The sequence below is a fragment of the Ranitomeya variabilis genome, chromosome 2, assembly GCF_051348905.1.
Source record: "Ranitomeya variabilis isolate aRanVar5 chromosome 2, aRanVar5.hap1, whole genome shotgun sequence".
In the NCBI taxonomy this organism is placed as follows: Eukaryota; Metazoa; Chordata; class Amphibia; order Anura; family Dendrobatidae; genus Ranitomeya; species Ranitomeya variabilis.
The window spans coordinates 252,177,352-252,201,280 of record NC_135233.1 but is presented as its reverse complement, the minus strand read 5'-3'; the positions used below and the strand labels follow the sequence as shown (position 1 = coordinate 252,201,280).

General features: G+C 49.0%; 1 protein-coding gene across 1 annotated transcript; it reads left to right on the top strand.

Moving 5' to 3' along the window:
- The first annotated feature begins 677 nt into the window (after positions 1–677).
- On the top strand, positions 678–22,692 carry MAN1B1 (mannosidase alpha class 1B member 1). The gene is made up of 13 exons (XM_077284613.1): positions 678–962; positions 3,172–3,280; positions 5,051–5,196; positions 5,288–5,409; positions 5,526–5,635; positions 5,975–6,160; positions 9,745–9,893; positions 10,439–10,627; positions 19,020–19,210; positions 19,296–19,416; positions 20,456–20,653; positions 21,010–21,141; positions 21,499–22,692. Exons 1-13 carry the CDS (start codon positions 855–857, stop codon positions 21,697–21,699), a joined length of 1,962 nt encoding a protein of 653 aa, XP_077140728.1. The 5' UTR covers positions 678–854; the 3' UTR covers positions 21,700–22,692.
- The last annotated feature ends 1,237 nt before the right edge of the window (positions 22,693–23,929 follow it).

The following is a 23,929-nucleotide window of genomic DNA, read 5'->3' as shown; positions in this document are numbered from 1 at the left end:
TCTCTCTTAACACCGCTGCGTATTTCTCGCAAGTCACACTGCTGGTCCGTGTGTAATCCGTATTTTTCTCGCCCCCATAGACTTTCATTGGCGGCTGTGATTTTCTACGGCCGTACAAGACCGTATATTACGGATCCCTAAAATATGGCTGATAGGAGCTGGGACATAGGGAATCATTGGGCCGTGTGTTATGCGTATTTTACGGGTGTATCTTCTGCGCTCATACGTCCGTAAAACTCGCTAGTGTGACGCCGGCCTAAGAGTGTAGGCTCCATTCAGTGGAACTAGAGGGTCTGGGCCTAGTACCATGGGGAAGATTTATCAACCTGCTCTTGTTTCCCATAGCAACCAATCTGCGCTGTGATTGGTCACTCTGGCCGTTTATACTTTCAGACTATTTTTCTGTTTTCCGATGAATAAGCCAACACATGGAGAACTCAGCAGCTGCCCTCAGTAACCAATGGATTCCACATCTATTGTTTTTAAAGAAAGCAGTGACCTGATTGGCAGTTTTCGAAAACTGTATGGTTGGTATCACACTGGATTTTAGTGAACTCCCTGTAATATATTCTTGTATATCTCCTGAGCATTATCTCCTCATTCCGGACATATAATGTACAGCAGCGGTAATAATGGAAAGTGCCCTCATCCAATATGGCGGCTCCGGACTGACAGCTGAGCGCTAGAGGCCGTCGTGCTCCTGCCGCGCATGCGCAGTGACCCGCATGGCACTTGTCAGCTTGTTTACATGGAGGGTAGGCCGCAGCCCCGGGCTGTAGTTCCCGTTCCTCCCTAGAGTTGCTCCTCCTTCTCCAGGGAAGCTTGGCATGGGGAGAGGGTAAAGCGCAGCGGCCATGTACGCCCCGCAGCGTCGGGACTTCATGTCCGTCACACTCATCCATCCGGACGGCAGCGGTGGCTACAACAACAGCAAGCACTGGAGGCGGAGGTCGTGCTGGCGGGTGAGGAGGGGCTAATATCACCTGTTACTGGGAGGGCAAGGGTTAATGAACCCACACCCAGCCGTGTTGATATGGGGGAATTTTGGCCCCCAATGGCTATTGCTCCTGGTTCTGGGGCCCCATATGTTAGGGTTGTGTGTGTCAGGAGCCCATGTCTAGGGCAATATAGTCCATTACTGCTCAGTGGTTGTCCAGATGTCACAAGTGACCTGTAACCCAGCAATGTATGCGGTAGGCTCACAAGATGGGGGGAGACTGTAACCACTGAGTCCCACATCCAGTGCTGTGACCTCCAGACAACCCACACAAAACTGTAACCCCAGAGATGCCCCACGCCCGGTACTGTGAGCCCAGAGACGCCCCACGCCCGGTACTGTGAGCCCAGAGACGCCCCACGCCCGGTACTGTGAGCCCAGAGACGCCCCACGCCCGGTACTGTGAGCCCAGAGACGCCCCACGCCCGGTACTGTGAGCCCAGAGACGCCCCACGCCCGGTACTGTGAGCCCAGAGACGCCCCACGCCCGGTACTGTGAGCCCAGAGACGCCCCACGCCCGGTACTGTGAGCCCAGAGACGCCCCACGCCCGGTACTGTGAGCCCAGAGACGCCCCACGCCCGGTACTGTGAGCCCAGAGACGCCCCACGCCCGGTACTGTGAGCCCAGAGACGCCCCACGCCCGGTACTGTGAGCCCAGAGACGCCCCACGCCCGGTACTGTGAGCCCAGAGACGCCCCACGCCCGGTACTGTGAGCCCAGAGACGCCCCACGCCCGGTACTGTGAGCCCAGAGACGCCCCACGCCCGGTACTGTGAGCCCAGAGACGCCCCACGCCCGGTACTGTGAGCCCAGAGACGCCCCACGCCCGGTACTGTGAGCCCAGAGACGCCCCACGCCCGGTACTGTGAGCCCAGAGACGCCCCACGCCCGGTACTGTGAGCCCAGAGACGCCCCACGCCCGGTACTGTGAGCCCAGAGACGCCCCACGCCCGGTACTGTGAGCCCAGAGACGCCCCACGCCCGGTACTGTGAGCCCAGAGACGCCCCACGCCCGGTACTGTGAGCCCAGAGACGCCCCACGCCCGGTACTGTGAGCCCAGAGACGCCCCACGCCCGGTACTGTGAGCCCAGAGACGCCCCACGCCCGGTACTGTGAGCCCAGAGACGCCCCACGCCCGGTACTGTGAGCCCAGAGACGCCCCACGCCCGGTACGGTGAGCCCAGAGACGCCCCACGCCCGGTACGGTGAGCCCAGAGACGCCCCACGCCCGGTACGGTGAGCCCAGAGACGCCCCACGCCCGGTACGGTGAGCCCAGAGACGCCCCACGCCCGGTACGGTGAGCCCAGAGACGCCCCACGCCCGGTACGGTGAGCCCAGAGACGCCCCACGCCCGGTACGGTGAGCCCAGAGACGCCCCACGCCCGGTACGGTGAGCCCAGAGACGCCCCACGCCCGGTACGGTGAGCCCAGAGACGACCCACGCCCGCTACTGTGAGGCCAGAGACGACCCACGCCCGCTACTGTGAGGCCAGAGACGACCCACGCCCGCTACTGTGAGGCCAGAGACGACCCACGCCTGGTTCTGTGACCTCAATTTTGCAACTTCAGAGACCCCCTTAACACCCACCACCCAGCACTGTGACACAACAGACCCCCCATCCAATTCTGTGACCCCAGAGATCTTACCTTAATACTTCAATCCCAGAAACTCACACCCAATACAGCAACCCACAGAGACCTCCATCCAATTCTTTGCCTTCACCCAGTACTGCAGTCCCAAAGAACCCCCCTTAATATTGTAACCAGAGAGATCCTCCCCCCCCCAATGCTTTTACCGTAGGGACCTCCCTCTCCCGAGATCCCCCCCACCCTTCCTTCTCCCTCAGTACCACAACGGAAAACCCCAGTGACACCCCTGAGACAAGAGGCTTAGGCTCCATGGTGCAGGGTCCACGTTGTTATAGCGCTTGTCATTTTTGGCCTCTTTTTGAGGTTCCTTCTGGGAGAAATCAGTCGTCAGTTCAGGTAGTCAGGTCTGATACATTTTGTATCCTCAGGATGTGGGGGCGCTGTTGTGTACAGGCTGCTGGTTGCTATATGGGCGGGAGACCGGAGTTCATTATTAATACATCCCTTATGCTCCATAGTAAGTGGTGATGGCTGCTGGCCCGCGCCTCCTTTGGCCCATGTTTCCTGTCTTGTTTTTCAGAAATGGAAGCAGCTGTCGAGGTTGCAGCGCAGCATTATCCTGTTCCTGTGCACCTTACTGGCCGTCTGTGGGGTGGTGTCCTTCTCCAACCTTGGCGAGCACTGGAAGAGTAAGTGACATCCGCAGGAAATCCATATATCACACACAGCAGTACTGCACTAGTCAGCTGTAGTCACTGAGGACATACACTATATCAGTGGTCCCCAACCTTTCTGACCCTGCGAGCCACATCCAGCTACTGCCCCCCCCCCCACAGTAATGGCAACCAAAGCCCCCATTATGGGTATAATGATGACTAAAGGTTTTTCACACAAATCACCCCGAAGCAGTATACCAAGATCCAGGGGTTCCCACCACATTCAGCATTGTCCCATCACACACTCCCAACACAGTCACATCCAGCTTCAAGCACCTCTTCTGGTTGGTAGTATAATCCTGTCTCCAGCGTACCAAACCTAAATTATCTCTAAACCCCCAAGACCAGTAGAAGTGTACCCAAATCTGCTCTTCTGTGCAGGGCTACTCATAAAGTTCACCATTTTGATATGTGCTCTTCATACCAATTTAATAACTCTGGAGCTAATGCACCAAGATGGCAGACAGCCGTGAGCCACAATTCATGGCACTGCGAGCCACATGTGGCTCCCGAGCTAGAGGTTGGGGACCCTTGTACTATATCATGCATTATACTCCAGAGCTGCACTGTGGACATGGTGACTCCACAGTAAGTGCCGCACTGTAGTATAATAAACGGATCAGTACAGGATAAGTAATGTACTGTATGTACACAGTGACTGCACCAGCAGAATAGTGAGTGCAGCTCTGGGGTATAATATAGGATGTAACTCACGATCAGTACAGGATCAGTAATGTAATGTATGTACACAGTGACTGCACCAGCAGAATAGTGAGTGCAGCTCTGCAGTATAATACAGGATGTAACTCAGGACCAGTAATGTAATGTATGTACACAGTGACTGCACCAGCAGAATAGTGTGTGCAGCTCTGGGGTATAATACAGGATGTAACTCAGGATCAGTACAGGATCAGTAATGTAATGCATGTACACAGTGACTGCACCAGCAGAATGGCGAGTGCAGCTCTGCAGTATAATAGAGGATGTAACTCAGGATCAGTACAGGATCAGTAATGTAATGTGTGTACACAGTGACTGCACCAGCAGAATAGTGAGTGCAGCTCTGGGGTATAATACAGGATTTAACTCAGGATCAGTAATGTATGTACAGAGTGACTGCACCAGCAGAATAGTGAGTGCAGCTCTGGGGTATAATACAGGATTTAACTCAGGATCAGTACAGGATCAGTAATGTATGTACAGAGTGACTGCACCAGCAGAATAGTGAGTGCAGCTCTGCAGTATAATAGAGGATGTAACTCAGGATCAGAAATGTAATGTATGTACACAGTGACTGCACCAGCAGAATAGTGAGTGCAGCTCTGGGGTATAATACAGGATGTAACAGGATCAGTACAGGATAAGTAATGTAAAGTATGTACACAGTGACTGCACCAGCAGAATAGTGAGTGCAGCTCTGGGGTATAATACAGGATGTAACTCAAGATCAGTAATGTATGTACACAGTGACTGCACCAGCAGAATTGTGAGTGCAGCTCTGGAGTAGATTCATGTTATGTGAGACTTGTAACAGGGCCTTCAGTCTTGTTCTGAGCTGTTCCTGCAGGATTCAGCCCATGTAATTCCAATAGTCGTGGAAACCACTCAAATTTTTTTTAAAGTAGATGTCAGTTCTTATTTCCTGGCTGATGCCTCGTACGGCCCTTACTCTGGCAGTGGCTGCAGATTGATGAGTGATGAGTTGTCTGCATTCTGTAATCACTTACTACTGACTGTTCTTAGGTCTGACAAGCCAGATAGAAGGGGGTAATGAGGAACGGGACGTGCCTGGCTTTAATCCCGCACACCCAGCCGTGTTACCTGCCCCCAAACAAGCAGAAGACCCAGACGAGAAGATTCCAAAGCCTCAGCCACCGCCCCAGCTGCCGGTACAACGGAGTTACCAGGGGTCTGGGAGCAGCATGGGGTCGGGGTCTCATTATATATTCTTTTCATTTTATGTTTTTTTTTTTATAATAGAAGCCACGTAGACCAAATAAGCGTGGACCACCGAACCTACAGCCGCCCCCCAGCAAGAGCCAAAAGGTGGAAGATAACGAGCAGCGACCGGAGGAGGCAGATAACCAGGAGCCAGTCATCAGGTAGATCCGGGAGCGGGTCAAAGCTTTAGCTATGTCGCTGATATTTGGTAGTGTACGGCCCTTTCAGTAATCCCCCATTGAACCGTTCCATTCAAGATCTCTGTGTGTTTTTGCAGTTGGAGAGGAGCAGTGATTGAACCTGTCCAGACGTCAGCCCCATCACCAAACAGAGCCCTGGAGCCCACGAAGCCCCCTCCCCAGAATGTCCCAGAGGAAAAGGAGCCCGGTAGGAAATAGTTTTATTTGGTCCATGGTAATCAATGATTAAAGTGCAAATAATTACAACTTTGTACTGTATTTCATTTTTAATACCTTCCTTTTCAGTATCTCTGCTTGCTGTCAGGGTACTGAGTTATTTATTATGTACATCCAGATACTTCAGAAATTCAGTGTGTGACTGTGCATCAGAGCTCTTGATTAGCAGGCACTGAATGTATTCTTTGAATATTCCCATTCATTGACAGCAAGCATCAACCTTGAAAAAGGAGGCATTGATGCACAAAGTGGTGACCAAGTAGCCAAGCTTTTTTTTTGCTGCCTAATGTAATCTGTGGTACTCTCCTAGTCCCAATCAGCGAGCGGCAGGAGGCCGTCATCGAGGCTTTCCGTCACGCCTGGAAGGGCTACAAGCAGTTCGCCTGGGGCCACGACGAGCTGAAGCCCATCTCCAAATCCTACAGTGAATGGTTTGGACTCGGTCTCACCCTCATAGATGCTCTGGACACCATGTGGATCCTTGGCTTGAAAGAAGGTGAGCGTTTAAAACCCTGCATGTTTTCATTCACTGTTTGCAAGATCCCTGCTTGGTGACAGTAATGGAAACTTTCTTGTTTACATCCGACTGACTGAAAATGAGTCCTGTCCTAAGTAGTCTCACAGCTGAGAGTTTGTAATAGAAAGTTGCAGAGCTTCTAACCCCTTAAGGACATATATACAGTGCTTTGCGAAAGTATTCGGCCCCCTGGAACTTTTCAACCTTTTCCCACATATCATGCTTCAAACATAAAGATACCAAATGTAAATTTTTGGTGCAGAATCAACAACAAGTGGAACACAATTGTGAAGTTGAACAAAATTTATTGGATATTTTACATTTTTATGGAAATTCAAAAACTGAAAAGTGGGACGTGCAATATTATTTGGCCCCTTTAACTTAATACTTTGTTGCGCCACCTTTTGCTGCGATTACAGCTGCAAGTCGCTTGGGGTATGTCTCTATCAGTTTTGTACATCGAGAGACTGAAATTCTTGCCCATTCTTCCTTGTCAAACAGCTCGAGCTCAGTGAGGTTTGATGGAGATCGTTTGTGAACAGCAGTTTTCAACTCTTTCCACAGATTCTCGATTGGATTGAGGTCTGGACTTTGACTTGGCCATTCTAACACCTGGATACGTTTATTTGTTAACCATTCCATTGTAGATTTTGCTTTATGTTTGGGATCATTGTCTTGTTGGAAGACAAATCTCCGTCCCAGTCTCAGGTCTTTTGCAGACTCCAACAGGTTTTCTTCAAGAATCGTCCTGTATTTGGCTCCATTCATCTTCCCATCAATTTTAACCATCTTCCCTGTCCCTGCTGAAGAAAAGCAGGCCCAAACCATGGTGCTGCCACCACCATGTTTGACAGTGGGGATGGTGTGTTCAGGGTGATGAGCTGTGTTGCCTTTACGCCAAACATATCGTTTGGCATTGTTGCCAAAAAGTTTGATTTTGGTTTTATCTGACCAGAGCACCTTCTTCCACATGTTTGGTGTGTCTCCCAGGTGGCTTGTTGCAAACTGTAAACAACACTTTTTATGGATATCTTTGAGAAATGGCTATCTTCTTGCCACTCTTTCATAAAGGCCAGATTTGTTCAGTGTACGACTTATTGTTGTCCTATGGACAGACTGTCCCACCTCAGCTGTAGATCTCTGCAGTTCATCCAGAGTGATCATGGGCCTCTTGGCTGCATCTCTGATCAGTCTTCTCCTTGTTTGAGATGAAAGTTTAGAGGGACGGCCGGGTCTTGGTAGATTTGCAGTGGTATGATACTCCTTCCATTTCAGTATGATCGCTTGCACAGTGCTCCTTGGGATGTTTAAAGTTTTGGAAATCATTTTGTATCCAAATCCGGCTTTAACCTTCTCCACAACAGTATCACGGACCTGGTGCACCAAAAGGGGCCTGTTGGATAATAAACAGACCACAGAATGTTCAGTTCAAACATATAATTTATTTATAATAAAAAGTTCATCACACAACATATACAGTTTGTAAAGAATGCCTCCAAACCAATAATTGGTTTCAAGTGCGGTACATATATCCTAACAGTAACACCTTTATACTAAATAATAAGGTAAGTCGCAAAATAACTTATTCCTTAATTATTGTTAACCCAATTATGTCAAATAATTTGCCTAGGAAAAAATATATATATATCTGCTCTGCTAAAGTGCCAATGTGCATAAACGTATAGCTAACTGCCCAAACAGCCTATAAGGCTTGTATAGTAATACACATTAAGTTAAACCATCATAAATGTGCGCCAAATCACAACATATTATATGACACCTAAGCTTTGAATGCTAACAATATGACCAGGCATGACTCTGACAGCGGCATTATCATGAGATCATAATTACCTACATGCACTCGCACAGGACCAGCATGAAACCCATGCTGGTCCTGTGCGAGTGCATGTAGGTATATAATATGTTGTGATTTGGCCCACATTTATGATGGTTTAACTTAATGCATATTACTATACAAGCCTTATAGGCTGTTTGGGCAGTTAGCTATACATTTATGCACATTGGCACTTCAGCAGAGCAGATATATATATATTTTTTCCTAGGCAAATTATCTGACATAATTGGGTTAACAATAATTAAGGAATAAGTTATTTTGCGACTTACCTTATTATTTAGTATAAAGGTGTTACTGTTAGGATATATGTACCGCACTTGAAACCAGTTATTGGATTGGAGGCATTCTTTACAAACTGTACATGTTGTGTGATGAACTTTTTATCATCTTTTTGTTATAAATTAATTATATGTTTGAACTGAACGTTCTGTGGCCTGTTTATTATCCAACAGGCCCCTTTTGGTGCACCATTGTGTTGACTGTGTTCTGCGTAAATTCTATTATTGGACTAATATGTATAAAGTATCACGGACCTGCCTGTTGTGTTCCTTGGTCTTCATGATGCTCTCTGTTCTTCAAGCAGAACCCTGAGACTATCCCAGAGCAGGTGCATTTATACGGAGACTTGATTACACACAGGTGGATTATATTTATCATCATTAGGCATTTAGGGCAACATTGGATCATTCAGAGATCCACAATGAACTTCTGGAGTGAGTTTGCTGCACTGAAAGTAAAGGGGCCGAATAATATTGCACGCCCCACATTTCAGTTTTTGAATTTCCACAAAAATTTAAAATAACCAATAAATTTCGTTCAACTTCACAATTGTGTTCCACTTGTTGATTCTTCACCAAAAAATTCTATTTGGTATCTTTATGTTTGAAGCATGATATGTGGGAAAAGGTTGAAAAGTTCCAGGGAGCCGAATACTTTCGCAAGGCACTGTATTTTTTTTAATAAAGAAAAACCTGGTTTGTGCCGACGTTTTGAGTTCTGTAACTTTATTTCTCTGTTGATGGAGTTGTTTAAGGTTTTGTGGCTCGTGTGCCGAGATGTCATTTTTATTGGCCCCATACCATGTGTTGATCGCAATTTATTTTATTTATTTTTTTATTTTATTTTTTAGTTTCAGCAATTTCTGTATGTTTTTTTTTAACCTTATTGGGTAAATAACTTTATTTTCATAAATCAGAATTTTTATTTGTTGTTTTTTTTCTTTGTAAGTATCCATGTGGTGACTTGTACCTGCGACTACAGTATTGCAACTGTGCCTCATCATGGCCTCCTGGGAAGCTCAGATCAAGGGAGCAAGATCATAGTGACAGGGCCTTCAGCTGGTCATGGCTATCCTTTATCACCCTACGATGGCTTCTGGGGAGAGTGTAGAATTGCTTTTGTTGCCTGGAATGGATGCACAGGCAGAACAGTCTGGCTTAAATGCCGGTGTCAAGGGATTCATAGCAGCATTTACGGGGTTCACAGCAGCGATTGGAGGCAGATGCCTATCTGCTTTATAATGGTTATATCAGTCATGAATCATTAATCAGTTACTCACATTTAAATTACAATGTCACAACAGTGGTTTTACTGGATGTAGGTGGTTGCTGCTCCCAAATCCCATTCTCTCTCCCCCCCCCCCCCATTTTATCTTGTAAACTGTTTCTGCCCCTTTTCAATGTATTTCTTTTTACCTCTTCTCTTCTAGAATTCCAGGAGGCCAGAGAATGGGTGGCTACCAAGCTGACGTTTGATAAAAATGTGGATGTCAACTTGTTTGAGAGCACCATCCGGATCCTGGGGGGGCTGCTGAGCACGTACCACTTGACCCAGGACCCACTGTTCCTTGAGAAGGCGGTACGTCCCGCCAGGTTACATCCATACTGGAGGTTCCTATGGGCTGCCCCCCCGGCCAACGTGCCATTGTGCATGACCAGAGGAGTGTAATAAGGTTAATTACGAAGTGCCCAAACAGGTCTACCTCTCCAGCGGTTGCAGAATTATTACTCCCAGCATGCATCAAATGCCTAAGGCTGTCGGAGAACATTGGGAGAGCTAAAGGGCGCTGGTGACAGATTCCTGTCTACAGACATTAGAGGGGCTCAATATTATTGCCACTGCTTGATTATTTATTAGGGTTAACCCCTAAAGTACTACTTACGTTAATGTTTACATGTCGCTATCTGGGGGTGACACTTCCCTCACAGAGAAGAACCCTTCCTGCAAACACGTCCTGATCACAGGATACTTGAATCCATCGCTCTGCAAAATTGCGTCATGGTCCTAGATGATAAGGAGATTGGTGGATGGGTGGTATATTACTGTTTAACCCCCTATACAGAAATTATGAAAGTTCTTCAAAAGTTTACCAACTTTTTACCCTTTTCTTTGTGTCTTCCTAGAAAGACATTGGCACTCGCCTGCTCCCAGCCTTCAACACCCCATCCAAAGTGCCTTACTCTGATGTCAACATTGGCAGGGGCACTGCCCATCCTCCACGCTGGACATCTGACAGCACAGTGGCTGAAGTGACCAGCGTCCAGCTGGAGTTCAGAGAGTTGTCCAGATTGACAGGGGATGAACAGTTTAAGGTATATTGCACTACTCCGTCAGGGCATGTTTTTACATTTTTTTTTTTTTTTTTTTTTTTTTTTCACGGGCCATAACTATAGTTTACTCTGTCGCCTCATTGGGGGACACAGGACCATGGGTGTTATGCTGCTGTCCACTAGGAGGCGACACTATGCATAATCTGAAAAAGATTAACTGTGGCTCCTCTGCAGTATACACCCCTGGACGGCATCAGCCTTCTCCAGTCTTTGCTTAGTGTCGCATAGGAGGCACACCTAAGATTTTTTTCTTTTACTCCGTTTTTTTCCTGACGGTTTACAGATGAAGAAAAGTGGGTCTCCTGTGAGACTCCCGGCATGGCTCCTTCCTCGGCCCCCTATTACGGGGTGCCCGGCATGGCTCCTTCCCCAGTCCCTCGGGTGCTGGTTCGAAGTCAAGACCCCCCCTCCTTTCCCAATTCCTTTTGGTTTCTGGGTTGAGGTCGAGGCGAGGATAAAGGCCCCTGAAGGTGACAAAGCACCCTCCCTAATCCCCCTCTGGGGGTATTAGGTTGAGATGCCTCAGGTAGGGCCTGTACAGGCAGCATCCTACAGCTCCCAGCAATGGGCCAGCACACTGCGCCTGCATCCAGGGACCCCAGCCCGGCTGCGGGCTCCTGTTGGGGCCGGGGGGAGTGCAGGCAGGCATGGCACAGACAGACACAGGGCTCCCTGCGCCCCTGTCTCTGCGGCAGCACCAGCTCTATACTGCCTCAGGGGGACCCCTCACTGGGCCCCCCTTCCGCTTACAGCCACACCGCTATCCTGCCTTTAAATCCGGGGGGGTTCGGTTCAGATCCGACCCCCTCCCGGACTTTCGCGCCGGTCTGGAGCCCTTCTGGGCATCAGGCATCTAATTTAGGCCCCGGCTTCGGCCTAGCTGAAGCCACCGCCTTCTCTCCACCCCCCGGCCCGCCCCCCGGATGACAAATATGACACTCTACAGTGTGATAGAGGGGGCGGATCGAGACAGGGCGCATTTTTTACACAGCTTTGCCGCCTTTTTCTCAGCTCTCCACCCCCTTCTCCCCCTGCCTCTTCTCCTCGGCGGCCATTTCTACTGCAGCAAGGATTAACCCTGCATCTCCCGGTCAGCAGGACCAGGATTAGGCCAGCCAGTCTCCGGGGGGCACAGGACTGTGGATCTTCGGCGCTGGACCTAGGGGTAAACTGGTGGGGTAAGATCACAGCTGGGTTGTTTTACTCGGCTGTGAATCCATATTCCCTATAAGGCTCCCCTATAGGTTTCTCTGCAGTAACGTCCTCTGATAGCAGCCCTTCTGCACTCTGTGCACTATGCCGGGCTCAAGGTCCAAGAGAACCAGGCAGGACTGCTATTATGCATTCTGCACAGCCTGCAGGACCGCTCTCCCCAGTGGCAGTATCTACCCACACTGCCAGGACTGCACTCAGACTACTGTGTCAGAGCCCCAAGAGGCCCCTGCCAATGCTTCGGTGTCTAATGCTACGCCGGAATGGGTCACTCAGATGTTGCAATCTATGACGCAGTCTATAGATAACCTAACCTCCACATTGCTTCAGGCTCTGCAGAGTCATGCCTCGGCTATGACTGTTACCCAGCAAAGGGAGAGCTTGGCTCAGGGACAGGACGACCCTGGCACTGCCACGTCTAAGTCAGGACGCAAGCGGACCCACAGTCCATCTACGTCATCCCATAGCACTCGGTCACCCCCTTCTAGGGAGAGACACCGTAGTTCCAGGTCAGCTAGACTGTCCCCTTCCAGGGACACAACGCAGATCTCCGCAATCCCCGACCAGAGATGATACACAGGATTCGGAAGACATCTGTGACTCCGACTCAGACAAGGAAACGGAGGGGTCCCTGATCCCAATCCCCCCTAGCAATACTGCGCTAGTTGAGGACTTAATCTCTTCCATCCATCGGGTGCTGGACATTTCTGATCCACCACCAGAGGCCCCAGAACACAAGATTTCCTTTGAAGGATCTCTGAAGCCGCCTAAGGTTTTCTCTAACCACCCAGAGTTTAAGGCGATCCTTAAAAAGCAGTTCTCACAGCCTGAGAAAAAATTCGCTAATCGCAAATATCTGGAGGCGAGTTACCCCTTCCCGCAGAAGGATACCAAGGAGTGGACAGACCCACCCGAAGTGGATCCCCCAGTCTCTAGACTAGCAGCACAGACTCTCCTTTCACTGCCAGATAGCTCAACCCTCAGGGACGCAGCAGACCGGCAGGTAGAACGCATGGCTCGTTCAATTTACGAGGCCGCAGGGGCCTCCCTGGCTCCCGCGTTCGCTTCAGTTTGGGCTGCCAAGGCCATTCTGGCCTGGGCCAAAAATTTACAAGCTCTCCAAGCATCCGCTCCTGAGCTATCGGACCAAGCAGTTCAAATAGCAGTCGTAGCAGATGACATGCTTCATGCAGCTCTGGATTCAGCAAGGGGCGTAGCGGGGATAGCATCAAACGCCATCACAATTCGGTGTATCCTCTGGCTGCGGGAATGGAAAGCCGACGCAGCCTCAAAGAAGTCTCTCAGTCATCTCCCCTACCTCAGTGAGCGACTTTTCGGTGAACAGTTGGACACAATGATATCCAACGCCACCGGGGGTAAGAGTACCTCTCTTCCCCAACTGAAACCTAAACGCACTTACAAGAAGCGTAACCAAACTCGATTCCAATCCTTTCGGAATTCTTCGGGCTGGTCCATCTCGCGTCCAGCACAAAATCGTAACCGTTCCCCACGCAGGGACAACTCACTATCAACGCAAAGGTCGGACAAGACCTGGCAGTCAAAAGCAGCCCAGTCTAAACCTAGAGGAGGAAAATCTCAGACTTTCTCCTCATCATGACTCACGGACCCCGGAAGACACCACACCCGTAGGCGGCCGACTTTTGCTCTTTCATCACGTCTGGCTGCCTATTACAGAAGACAAGTGGGTCAGGGAACTAGTGTCTTCCGGATACAAGATAGAGTTCACCTCCAACCCACCGGACCGATTCTTCCTCTCTGTCCCCCCAAAACCACCAGCCAAGGCTCGTGCCTTCCGGCAAGCGGTCTCCTCGCTTTTTCAAGCAGGAGTCATAGTACCGGTCCCCATGGCCGAGCGCTTCCGAGGGTTCTACTCCAATCTATTCGTAGTTCCCAAGAAAGGAGGCAGCATGCGGCCCATACTGGACCTAAAACAACTCAACAAATACGTACGGGTCTGTCACTTCCGCATGGAGTCCCTTCGGTCCATCATTGCGTCCATGGAGAAGGGAGAATATCTTGCCTCCATAGACATACAGGACGCATACCTGCATATACCGATTGCACCTGCTCATCAGAGATTTCTCAAGTTGGCAATCGACCAGGACCACTACCAGTTGGTGGCTCTCCCGTTTGGACTCGTCACGGCTCCCAGAGTGTTTACCAAAGTCATGGCAGCCACCATGGACGTCCTGCACTCCAGAGGCATAGTAGTCGTTCCATACTTGGACGATATACTCATCAAGGCTCCCACCATCACGGACTGCGAGCTCAGCGTCTCAATCACAATCGACACTCTGAGTTGCATGGGTTGGTTAGTCAACCTGCAAAAGTCATCAGCAACCCTGAGTCAGTCTCTGACCTTCTTGGGAATGCTATTCAACACCTCCAGGGGTCTAGTACTCATTCCCAAGGACAAGGCACTGGCTGTCCGTCTAGGAGTTCGCACCCTCCTCCGCAAACCCCCTCGATCGCTCCGGTTTGCCATGAGAGTCCTCGGCAGGATGGGGGCAGCAATAGAAGCCGTACCATGGAAAGTTCTGAGCACCGATGCGAGCCTGACAGGTTGGGGTGCAGTGCACCTACACCACAGGGCACAGGGCAAGTGGTCCCCAGTGGAAGCGACCATGCCCATCAACATCCTGGAAATTCGGGCCATCCTCCTGGCATTGAGGGCCTTTCATCACTTACTGGCGGCCTCTCAAATCAGAATGCAGTCGGACAATGCCACGGCTGTGGCATATGTGAATCACCAAGGGGGGACCCGCAGTACCCAGGCGATGCGAGAAGTGTCACATATCCTCCACTGGGCGGAGGACACAGGGTCGGTTCTCTCGGCGGTCCACATTCCAGGTGTGGACAACTGGGAAGCAGACTTCCTCAGCCAACAAGAGATAGATTCGGGAGAGTGGTCTCTCCATCCCGAAATTTTTCGCCAGATCTGCCATCGCTGGGGGGCCCCGGATGTGGACCTAATGGCATCCCACTTCAATGCCAAGGTCTCCAACTTCATGGCCAGAACACACGATCTGCGGTCGCTCGGAGCAGATTCTCTGGTTCAGGACTGGACCCAGTTCCAGCTTCTGTACATTTTTCCACCTCTCCCCCTGATATCCAGAGTTGTGAGGAAGATCAAACAAGAGGGAGTTCCAACCATCCTAATTGCACCGGACTGGCCCAGACGTACATGGTACGCCGACATCGTACAACTTAACAGCAGACGCCCCCTGGCGTCTCCCCGGCCGCCACGATCTTCTATCACAAGGCCCGTTCTACCACCAGAACTCAGGGGCTCTCAATTTGACGGCGTGGCCCTTGAGACCTGGGTTCTAACCCAGGCATGGCTCTCGCCGGACGTCATTGGAACCATGATCAGGGCACGGAAGTCAGCCTCTGCCAAGATTTATTACCGTACCTGGAAAGCTTTCTTTACCTGGTGCGAATCTCGTGGCCAGACCCCACTGCCTTATTCCCTACCCAAAATACTTGGTTTTCTCCAATCGGGTCTGGAGGCCAGGCTGTCATTGGGCTCGCTTAAGAGCCAGGTGTCAGCCCTCTCAGTGCTTTTTCAAAGACGCATTGCTACCAAGCCGCAAGTAAGGACTTTTCTTCAGGGGGTTTCCCGATTGGTTCCCCCCTACAGAGACCACTAGAAACGTGGGACCTCAACCTGGTCCTGACAGCATTGCAGGAACCACCCTTCGAACCCCTTAAGGAGGTCCCGCTCCGCCTTCTCTCCCAGAAGGTGGTTTTCCTGGTGGCAATCACCTCCGCTACGCAGGGTGTCTGAACTGACAGCACTCTCCTGCAGACGGCCTTTCATGACTTTTCACCAGGACAAGGTAGTTCTTCGTACGGTCCCATCCTTCCTTCCGAAGGTTCTGTCCAACTTCCACCTCAATGAGGAAATTTCACTACCATCCCTTTGTCTGGTTCATAGAGTGGAGAAGGCTCTGCATACGCTTGACCTCGTCAGGGCATTGCGTAATATACGTGTCTAGGACTGCGTCCTTCTGGAGGTCTGATTCTCTTTTCCTCCTTCCGGAAGGCAGCCACAAGGGTCTGCCAGCTTCCAAAGCTACCCTTGCCAGGTGGATCAAATCCACCATACAAGAGGCCTACCGCCTTAAGAATTCTCCTCTTCCTGCCGGTATTACGGTACACTCTACACAGGCGGTAGGGGCCTCCTGGGCCATTCGGCACCAGGCTTCGGCACAACAAGTATGTAAGGCAGCCACTTGGACTAGCCTACACACGTTTACTAAACACTACAGGGTTCATACCCAGTCCTCAGCGGACGTGAGCCTGGGTAGATGTGTTCTGCAGGCGGCGGTAACCTAAGTATAGGGGCTTGTCTGCACAATATTCGTCCATTGCTTCCCACCCAGGGACTGCTTTAGGACGTCCCATGGTCCTGTGTCCCCCAATGAGGCGACAGAGTAAAGGAGATTTTTGTGTACTCACCGTAAAATCTCTTTCTCTTAGCCTCTAATTGGGGGACACAGCTCCCACCCTGTTGCCCTTTCCGGGCCGTTGTAACTGTTGAGTTCTCATATTGTGCTCTTGAGCTCGTACATAGTTGCCTTCTTACAGGCATAATTATGTTATTCATGTTACGTTCCTCCTACTGCTTTTGCACAAAACTGGAGAAGGCTGATGCCATCCAGGGGTGTATACTGCAGAGGAGGAGCCACAGTTAATCTTTTTCAGATTATGCATAGTGTCGCCTCCTAGTGGACAGCAGCATAACACCCATGGTCCTGTGTCCCCCAATTAGAGGCTAAGAGAAATAGATTTTACGGTGAGTACACAAAAATCTCCTTTTTTGCTGCATACATACACACATGAGGGCTCAGACCATTCCTTGGGTTGGCATGATAACCGGAGGTCTGGAGGAGACCCCCGTGCTTGTTATTGCTGATCTGCTATGAGTGCTGCCCAGTGGCCAGCATTCATAGAAGATGGTGATTTCTGCTACAGATAACGGGGCTGCTATGTGTAGCACAAGCAATCAGAAAATCACATCTTCAAGTCTCCTGAGAAAACTGTTGAAGCAAAGTAAATAGTAAAACAAAAAAAAGGTATTTAAAAGTTCAAATCATCCCCCATTCGCCCCATTCAAAATAAAACATTTAAAAAAATAAAATGCATATATTTGGTATCACCGCATTCAGAATCGCCCAATCTATCAAAATATAAAATAATTTATCCGATCAGTAAACAGCATAATGAGAAAAATAATCAAAACGCCAGAATTATGGGTTTTTTTGGCCGCCGCAACATTGCACTAAAATGCAATAACGGGCAATCAAAACATCGTATCTAGCTTAAATTGGTAATCATTAGCTCGGCTCAAAAAATAAGCCATTACCTGCCCCCAGATCCCGAAAAATGGAGACGCTACGGGTCTCGGAAAATGGTACCATTTTTTTTTTTTTTTGTTACACAAACTTTTTATATTTTTTTCACCACTTAAATAAGAAAGAACCTATACATGTCTGCTATCTGAATACTCGTACTGACCTGGAGAATCATAATGGCAGGTCAGTTTTAGCATTTAGTCAACATGGTAAAAAAATAAAATTGTAGAATTGCACTTTTTTTGCAATTTCACCGCCCTTGGATTTTTTTTCTCCATCGCCTCATTGCTGCCACTAGGAGGCTGACACTAAGTAGATACAAACAGATTAGCTCCTCCTCTGCAGTATACACCGCCCACTGGCTCCAGCCAAACCAGTTCAAGCTTAGTGTCAGTAGGAGGCACATGGGTTCTGATTTTCAGAACACATCTATAGCTTTTCATTTTTACCTTTATTTTCTCAATTTTTTTTTTTGCAAATGATTACAGGAGCGACGGGTCCCTTAAGGGCTTTGCTCTCCCCAAACCTACAACAGGCGAGAATGTGGAGTGTCGCCTCCATGTACCCCGTTTACTACGGATCCCTTTTCGGGGCGACAGATCCCTTCAAGGCACCGCTCTCCCCACACCAACAACTTTTGTTTTACTGTTTTCCAGTACACTATATGGTAAAAACGGTATCGTTCAAGAGTACAACTCATCCCGCCAAAAAAAAAAAAAAAACAATCTGTCACTTGGCCATATTGACGGAAAAATATAAAAAAGTTAAGTCTGTGGGAAGAAGGGGAGCAAAGAATGGAAAATGTCAAGGGGTTAATGATGGGAAAAGAACTGTACTGCTGTTAAATGGTTAAAAAAAGCCGCAATTCTTCCAGTATTTTTTGTTTTTATGGCATTAGCCCCTTCCCGACATGCACCGTACATATAGTGCTTTGCGGGAGGTGCGTTCCCGCAAACCACAGTGTAAGTACGGCGTGGCCTCATGCTGAGCGCCGTGGCGATCGGGTGCGGATGTCTGGTCTGTGTGAGAGCTGACAGCCCGCAGCAACTCCCATGATCGGTGCTAGCACCGATGGCGAGCGGTTAACCCCTCTGATGCCGCTGTCAATAGTGACAGCAAAGTAGAGGAGATCGCACACAGTGCTTCTGAGTGCTCCCATCAGAACATCGCAATGCGATCGCCTTGTTCTGATGGTCTCCATGGAGACCCCTGGCCCCAAGATGGCTGCGGGGTCCTGTAGTGAAAGTGGCTTGTGAGCGCCTGCTGAGATAATTCGCTGACATGCCTCATTCCCTGTCTGCTGTCAGATGCTGACGTGATATTCTGCAGTGCAGAAGCATTGCAGAATATTAGATCGGCCATCTGACACTATACTGTGATGTCCCATCCTGGGACAATGTAAAATTGTAAAAAAAAAAAAAAACTTAAAAAAGTTTAGATCGCTTGTACTACACAGTTCCACACTACAACACATCAGTATTCTGGTATATAGTACAAGGACTCATCCTTCCTGAAGCTCAGCCAGTGACGTCCCCAGCTACCCGCACCGCACATCTTCTGCCCGCGATTGAACGATTGTGCTATACATTATCATTTATATGCTTAAACATTAGCAATCATAGCTAGCGCCAGGCGCTGCTGTGTAGCTCGGCCGGCATCTGCACAGCTGAGCCCCTTCCATACACGCGTGTCCGGCATAAGACCCACCAGGATTACCTGTGTCTGAAAGGGGTTAATGTCCTATCTACGTGTGCATATATAAAATGTTGAAAATTTTCTTCCAGAACGTGGTGGATCAGGTCACCCAACATGTTCACACCCTGTCTGGGAAGCGGGACGGCCTGGTGCCCATGTTCATCAACACCAACAGCGGGCAGTTCAGCCATCTTGGCGTCTTCACTCTTGGCGCCAGAGCTGACAGCTACTACGAGTATTTGCTTAAGCAGTGGATTCAAAGCGGAAAAAAAGAAGCCTCGTAAGTCCTTACAAGAGTCGTTATATTACATATGGGGGCTTCCTTCCTCCTTAATATTTCACGAATACTAATTATCTGTTCTCAGGTTCCTCGAGGATTACATGCAGGCCATTGAAGGCGTGAAGAAAAACTTGCTGCGGAAATCTGAGCCAAACAGACTGACATTCGTTGGGGAACTTTCTCATGGTCACTTCAGCCCAAAAATGGTGAGATCTTTTATTATCAACTGTTCCGTAGATGTTCAGCTACCATGAGTTGTGGTACCGGTGATCTACCACACGGTGGTGCTGCTGCACGGACCAGGACGGACACAATGGCAGCGCTGATGTGACGCCAATCTGTCCATGATATGTCCAATCATATTAGAGTCATGAGCATCGATCACCCAATATAAACCACTCACATGACCTACATAGATATCGCAGTGCTTTACTTCTGGTACAGCAAACCTATCGTACTAGGAGCGTCCATCATGGAGAGTGGACTGCAAAGTATGAAAAAGTCATACCTTCCTCACTGCCATATGGGAGCACTCCTTAAAGGAAACCTGTCACTTTTATGCTTATTAACCCTTTCCACCACTATCATCAAATACCGCTGGGGCGGCCAGTGGATGACATCTGGGGTCAGGAGACTGAGTGGCCGGATACATTCATGCTCGGGATCTGCCCAGTGGACACTTAACTCCCTACGTCGAGAGCATTTTTCTGACCCGATTTCTGCATTTTCTGTATGATTACGGTAATTTCTTCAATGATTAAATCCTTTTAACTTAATGATCTCTTCATTTAAAGGGATTTCCTTCTTAAGACAACCCCCATCCTGTGCGATACAAGCGCATTATCAACTTAGCAGTCACTTCCCTCCATAATAATTTCTGAGAACATGGAGTGCAAGAGACAGGGTCCCCCAAATGTGGCTGCTACCGGGTTGCTTACTTGCAGCTAGTAGTCGCCCCCGCTGGGTGTCCTCTTAGACCGATGACATAAAGGTTTAATGGTTTCCGTGATCATATGATTCTTAGGGGGTCCATAATGGTCTCTATCATCCGGACAGCAGGGCAGAGGTCCGACAACCCGATTTCCCGCCACTTCCCGTTGTCAGGAATATTTAGGCAAGTGAGGAATAGACCCCAAAGCTTCAGGGTACAGTGACTGTAGTCCCTTGACTAATACAGTTTGTGCACCTTTTCTCCATTACCATTGATGAGCCGCCGCTGATCGTGACTCTTCCTCTCTGCTCTAGGATCACCTAGTCTGTTTCCTCCCGGGGACATTGGCCTTAGGAGCCCATAACGGGATCACCAGTGATCACATGGAGTTGGCCGGGGCCCTAATGGAGACCTGTTATCAAATGTACAAGCAGATGGAGACCGGTCTGAGCCCCGAGATCTCCCACTTCTCCCTACACGCATCGAAGGGAAGTAAGGACATCGACGTGAAGGTGAGTTCCTGCCCCCTCTTAATCATCATATAGGTTCCTGCACGACAAAAGATCCATAAATGTCTCATAAACCACACTCATCGCCTATCCACAAGATAGATGAAAAATGTGTCCGCTGAGACCCTCACTTATCCTGATACTATGAGTCCCAATGTCCCCTGTGTGAATGAAGCAGCAGTGAAATGTGCGACCTCCATTCCAATCCACAGTGGTTGCACACGCTCACGTCCCTCTAGTCACACTGGAGGTTTTAGGCCCCCCATTCTTGTAATCCGATGCCCAGCGATCATGACTCACCTATCCTGTATATAGGACAACCCCTTGAAGTGTTTTCACCTCTTCTGTTTCCTCTGCAGCCTGCGGACAGACACAACCTCCTGCGGCCGGAGACCGTGGAAAGCCTCTTCTACCTGTACCGCTTCACCGGTGACACGAAGTATCAGGATTGGGGCTGGGAGATACTGCAGAACTTCAATAAGTACACGCGGGTAAGGAATACACGCCAGCCGCTCGTCATTATTGGGTCTTCTATGGCTAGGGGCAAGTGTATTGGTAACTTACCCCTGTTACATACATTACACTATTGTTACTGTGCATATGGTTCCCAGATAACGATGTGTGCACCGAACGCCGGCCATGGACCTAAAGATAACAATTAGAAGCTTGCTGATTGTGCATGGCTCCATTCTAACTTGTGTCTTTTAGGTGAAGTTCTGTCCTAAGCTTCTATCAGAGTCTCTCGAGCTGAACTGCAATACCAGACATAACCAGCTGACAGGGGTGGTGCTGGTTTTGGACGAAGGCCAGATTTGTTTCTTCTAATCTCAATTACTTTTTCTCATCAGGTCGAATCTGGCGGCTACTCGTCCATTAACAACGTACAAAGCACCACGAACCCTCAGCCACGGGACAAGATGGAGAGCTTCTTCCTGGGGGAGACCCTAAAATACCTATTCCTACTTTTTTCTGATGATGTTGATTTGCTGAACCTAGACAAGTTTGTCTTCAACACGGAGGCGCACCCACTTCCGGTCTGGACTTTCTAGCAGGGAGGTAACATGGCGCCATTCTTGGCTAGTCGGTCATCCTCCTTGGCGGCTATTGAAGGTCTGCATCCACCATGCTGTACTCCCCAGGGCTGCTCCGAGCAGTTGGACTATCTCAGTACTGCTTTGTTGTACTTTCTAAAAGGTCTTTCGTTTCTTTGGTTTCGGTATCTGCTGTCAGCAACACGTAAGGGGTGAGGAGCGCGGATAGAAACTGCCAAAACCCACTCAGGATTTAGCCTGGACCTTCTGATACAGAGCGCTGGGTGAAGAAGGCAATTCTGTGTCCTATTGTGGTTTTTGTTTGCTTTTTTAACCTATTGGTCGTGGTTTCAAATGGGTCCAAACTTTATTTTTTCTCTTTCCAATCCCCTCCATGTTTAAGTTTGCTTTGTGCATCAGGAGTTGCTCTCTTATGCAATTTCATGCACATAACATACCATTGTCTGATCTCTCTCTGCGCCGGGCGTGATCGCTCTCTGCGCCGGACGTGATCGCTCTCTGCACCCAGCGTGCCCACTACACTCTCAAAAGGACATCAATAGGTCAGGTTCTTACTTCACTTTCTTAAAGGGGATTAGTCACCAGGTTTATGCTGCCCGACAGTCAGTATACATGTGCTTCAGCTCTGCCTGCGTTCTGCTGATTGACAGCTATCTCCCTATGCACTGTATTACGGTCAGTCAATCATCAGCGGATGGGCGAGGTGCAGCTCATGATTATCGAGGCCTTGGCAGAGCGCCCAAGGAGAGGATCCATCATTGCAGGAGACTACCAAGGATTTCATGTAATTGGGCTTCTGGCATCAATTCTCGCCACCCTGGGATAGACGTGGGGACATAACCACTTTAATTCCAAGTACTTGCTGTAAAGCACAGCAGCATAGTGGCCATAATTATATATTGAAAATATCAAAATTATATTATATTGAAAATAACGATTAAAATAAATGTAAAAATGTACAGTTGCAAAAGTATATATAGTTAAAAATAAGTGAAATGATAAAAGTCTGTCTTATTGCCGTCACTATTTAGAAGGAGCTTACAATTGAGATCAATGGGACATAAACAAAGCCCATATGTAATGAGCTCCCCCTAGTGGTGGCTGCGGACAGGAGCTTATCATGCATCTCTGTGTACAGGGAGCTCCCTCTAGTGGTGGCTGCAGACAGGATCTTATCATGCATCTCTGCATATAAGAAGCTCCCCCTAGTGGTGACTGCAGACAGAATCTTATCTTATGTATCTCTGTATACAGGGAGCTCCCCCTAGTGGTGGCTGCAGGCAGAATCTTATAATGTATCTCTGTATACAGGGAGCTCCCCCTAGTGGTGGCTGCAGACAGAACCTTATCATGTATCTGTGTACAGGGAGCTCCCCCTAGTGGTGGCTGCAGACAGAATCTTATCATGTATCTCTGTATACAGGGAGCTCCCCCTAGTGGTGGCTGCAGACAGAACCTTATCATGTATCTGTGTACAGGGAGCTCCCCCTAGTGGTGGCTGCAGACAGAACCTTATCATGTATCTGTGTACAGGGAGCTCCCCCTAGTGGTGGCTGCAGACAGAACCTTATCATGTATCTGTGTACAGGGAGCTCCCCCTAGTGATGGCTGCAGACAGGATCTTATCATGTATCTCTGTATACAGGGATCTCCCCTAGTGGTGGCTGCAGACAGAACCTTATCATGTATCTGTGTACAGGGAGCTCCCCCTAGTGGTGGCTTGCAGACAGGATCTTATCATGTATCTCTGTATACAGGGAGCTCCCCCTAGTGGTGGCTGCAGACAGGATCTTATCATGTATCTCTATATACAGGGAGCTCCCCCTATTGGTGGCTGCAGACAGATTCTTATCATGTATCTCTGTATACAGGGAGCTCCCCCTAGTGGTGGCTGCAGACAGAACCTTATCATGTATCTCTGTGTACAGGGAGCTCCCCCTAGTGGTGGCTGCAGGCAGAATCTCATGTATTTCTGTGTACAGGGAGCTCCCCCTAGTGGTGGTATGTATGTAGTGGCTGTGATAAGGGGATTTGGAGCTCTGACTCTTGTAAAGATGCCTTATAAATATGTTTAGGGCTGAATTCTGGATCTTTTTAACAACCACTGATCGGTAAAACTTTAATTGTTTTCATTTTATAACTCAGGAATGACGACTTTTAAGAAATGTGCTTTTGGCAAAAAGTAAATTGCCGGATTGGATTTTCGTCAGGCCAGGAAACCGTCCCA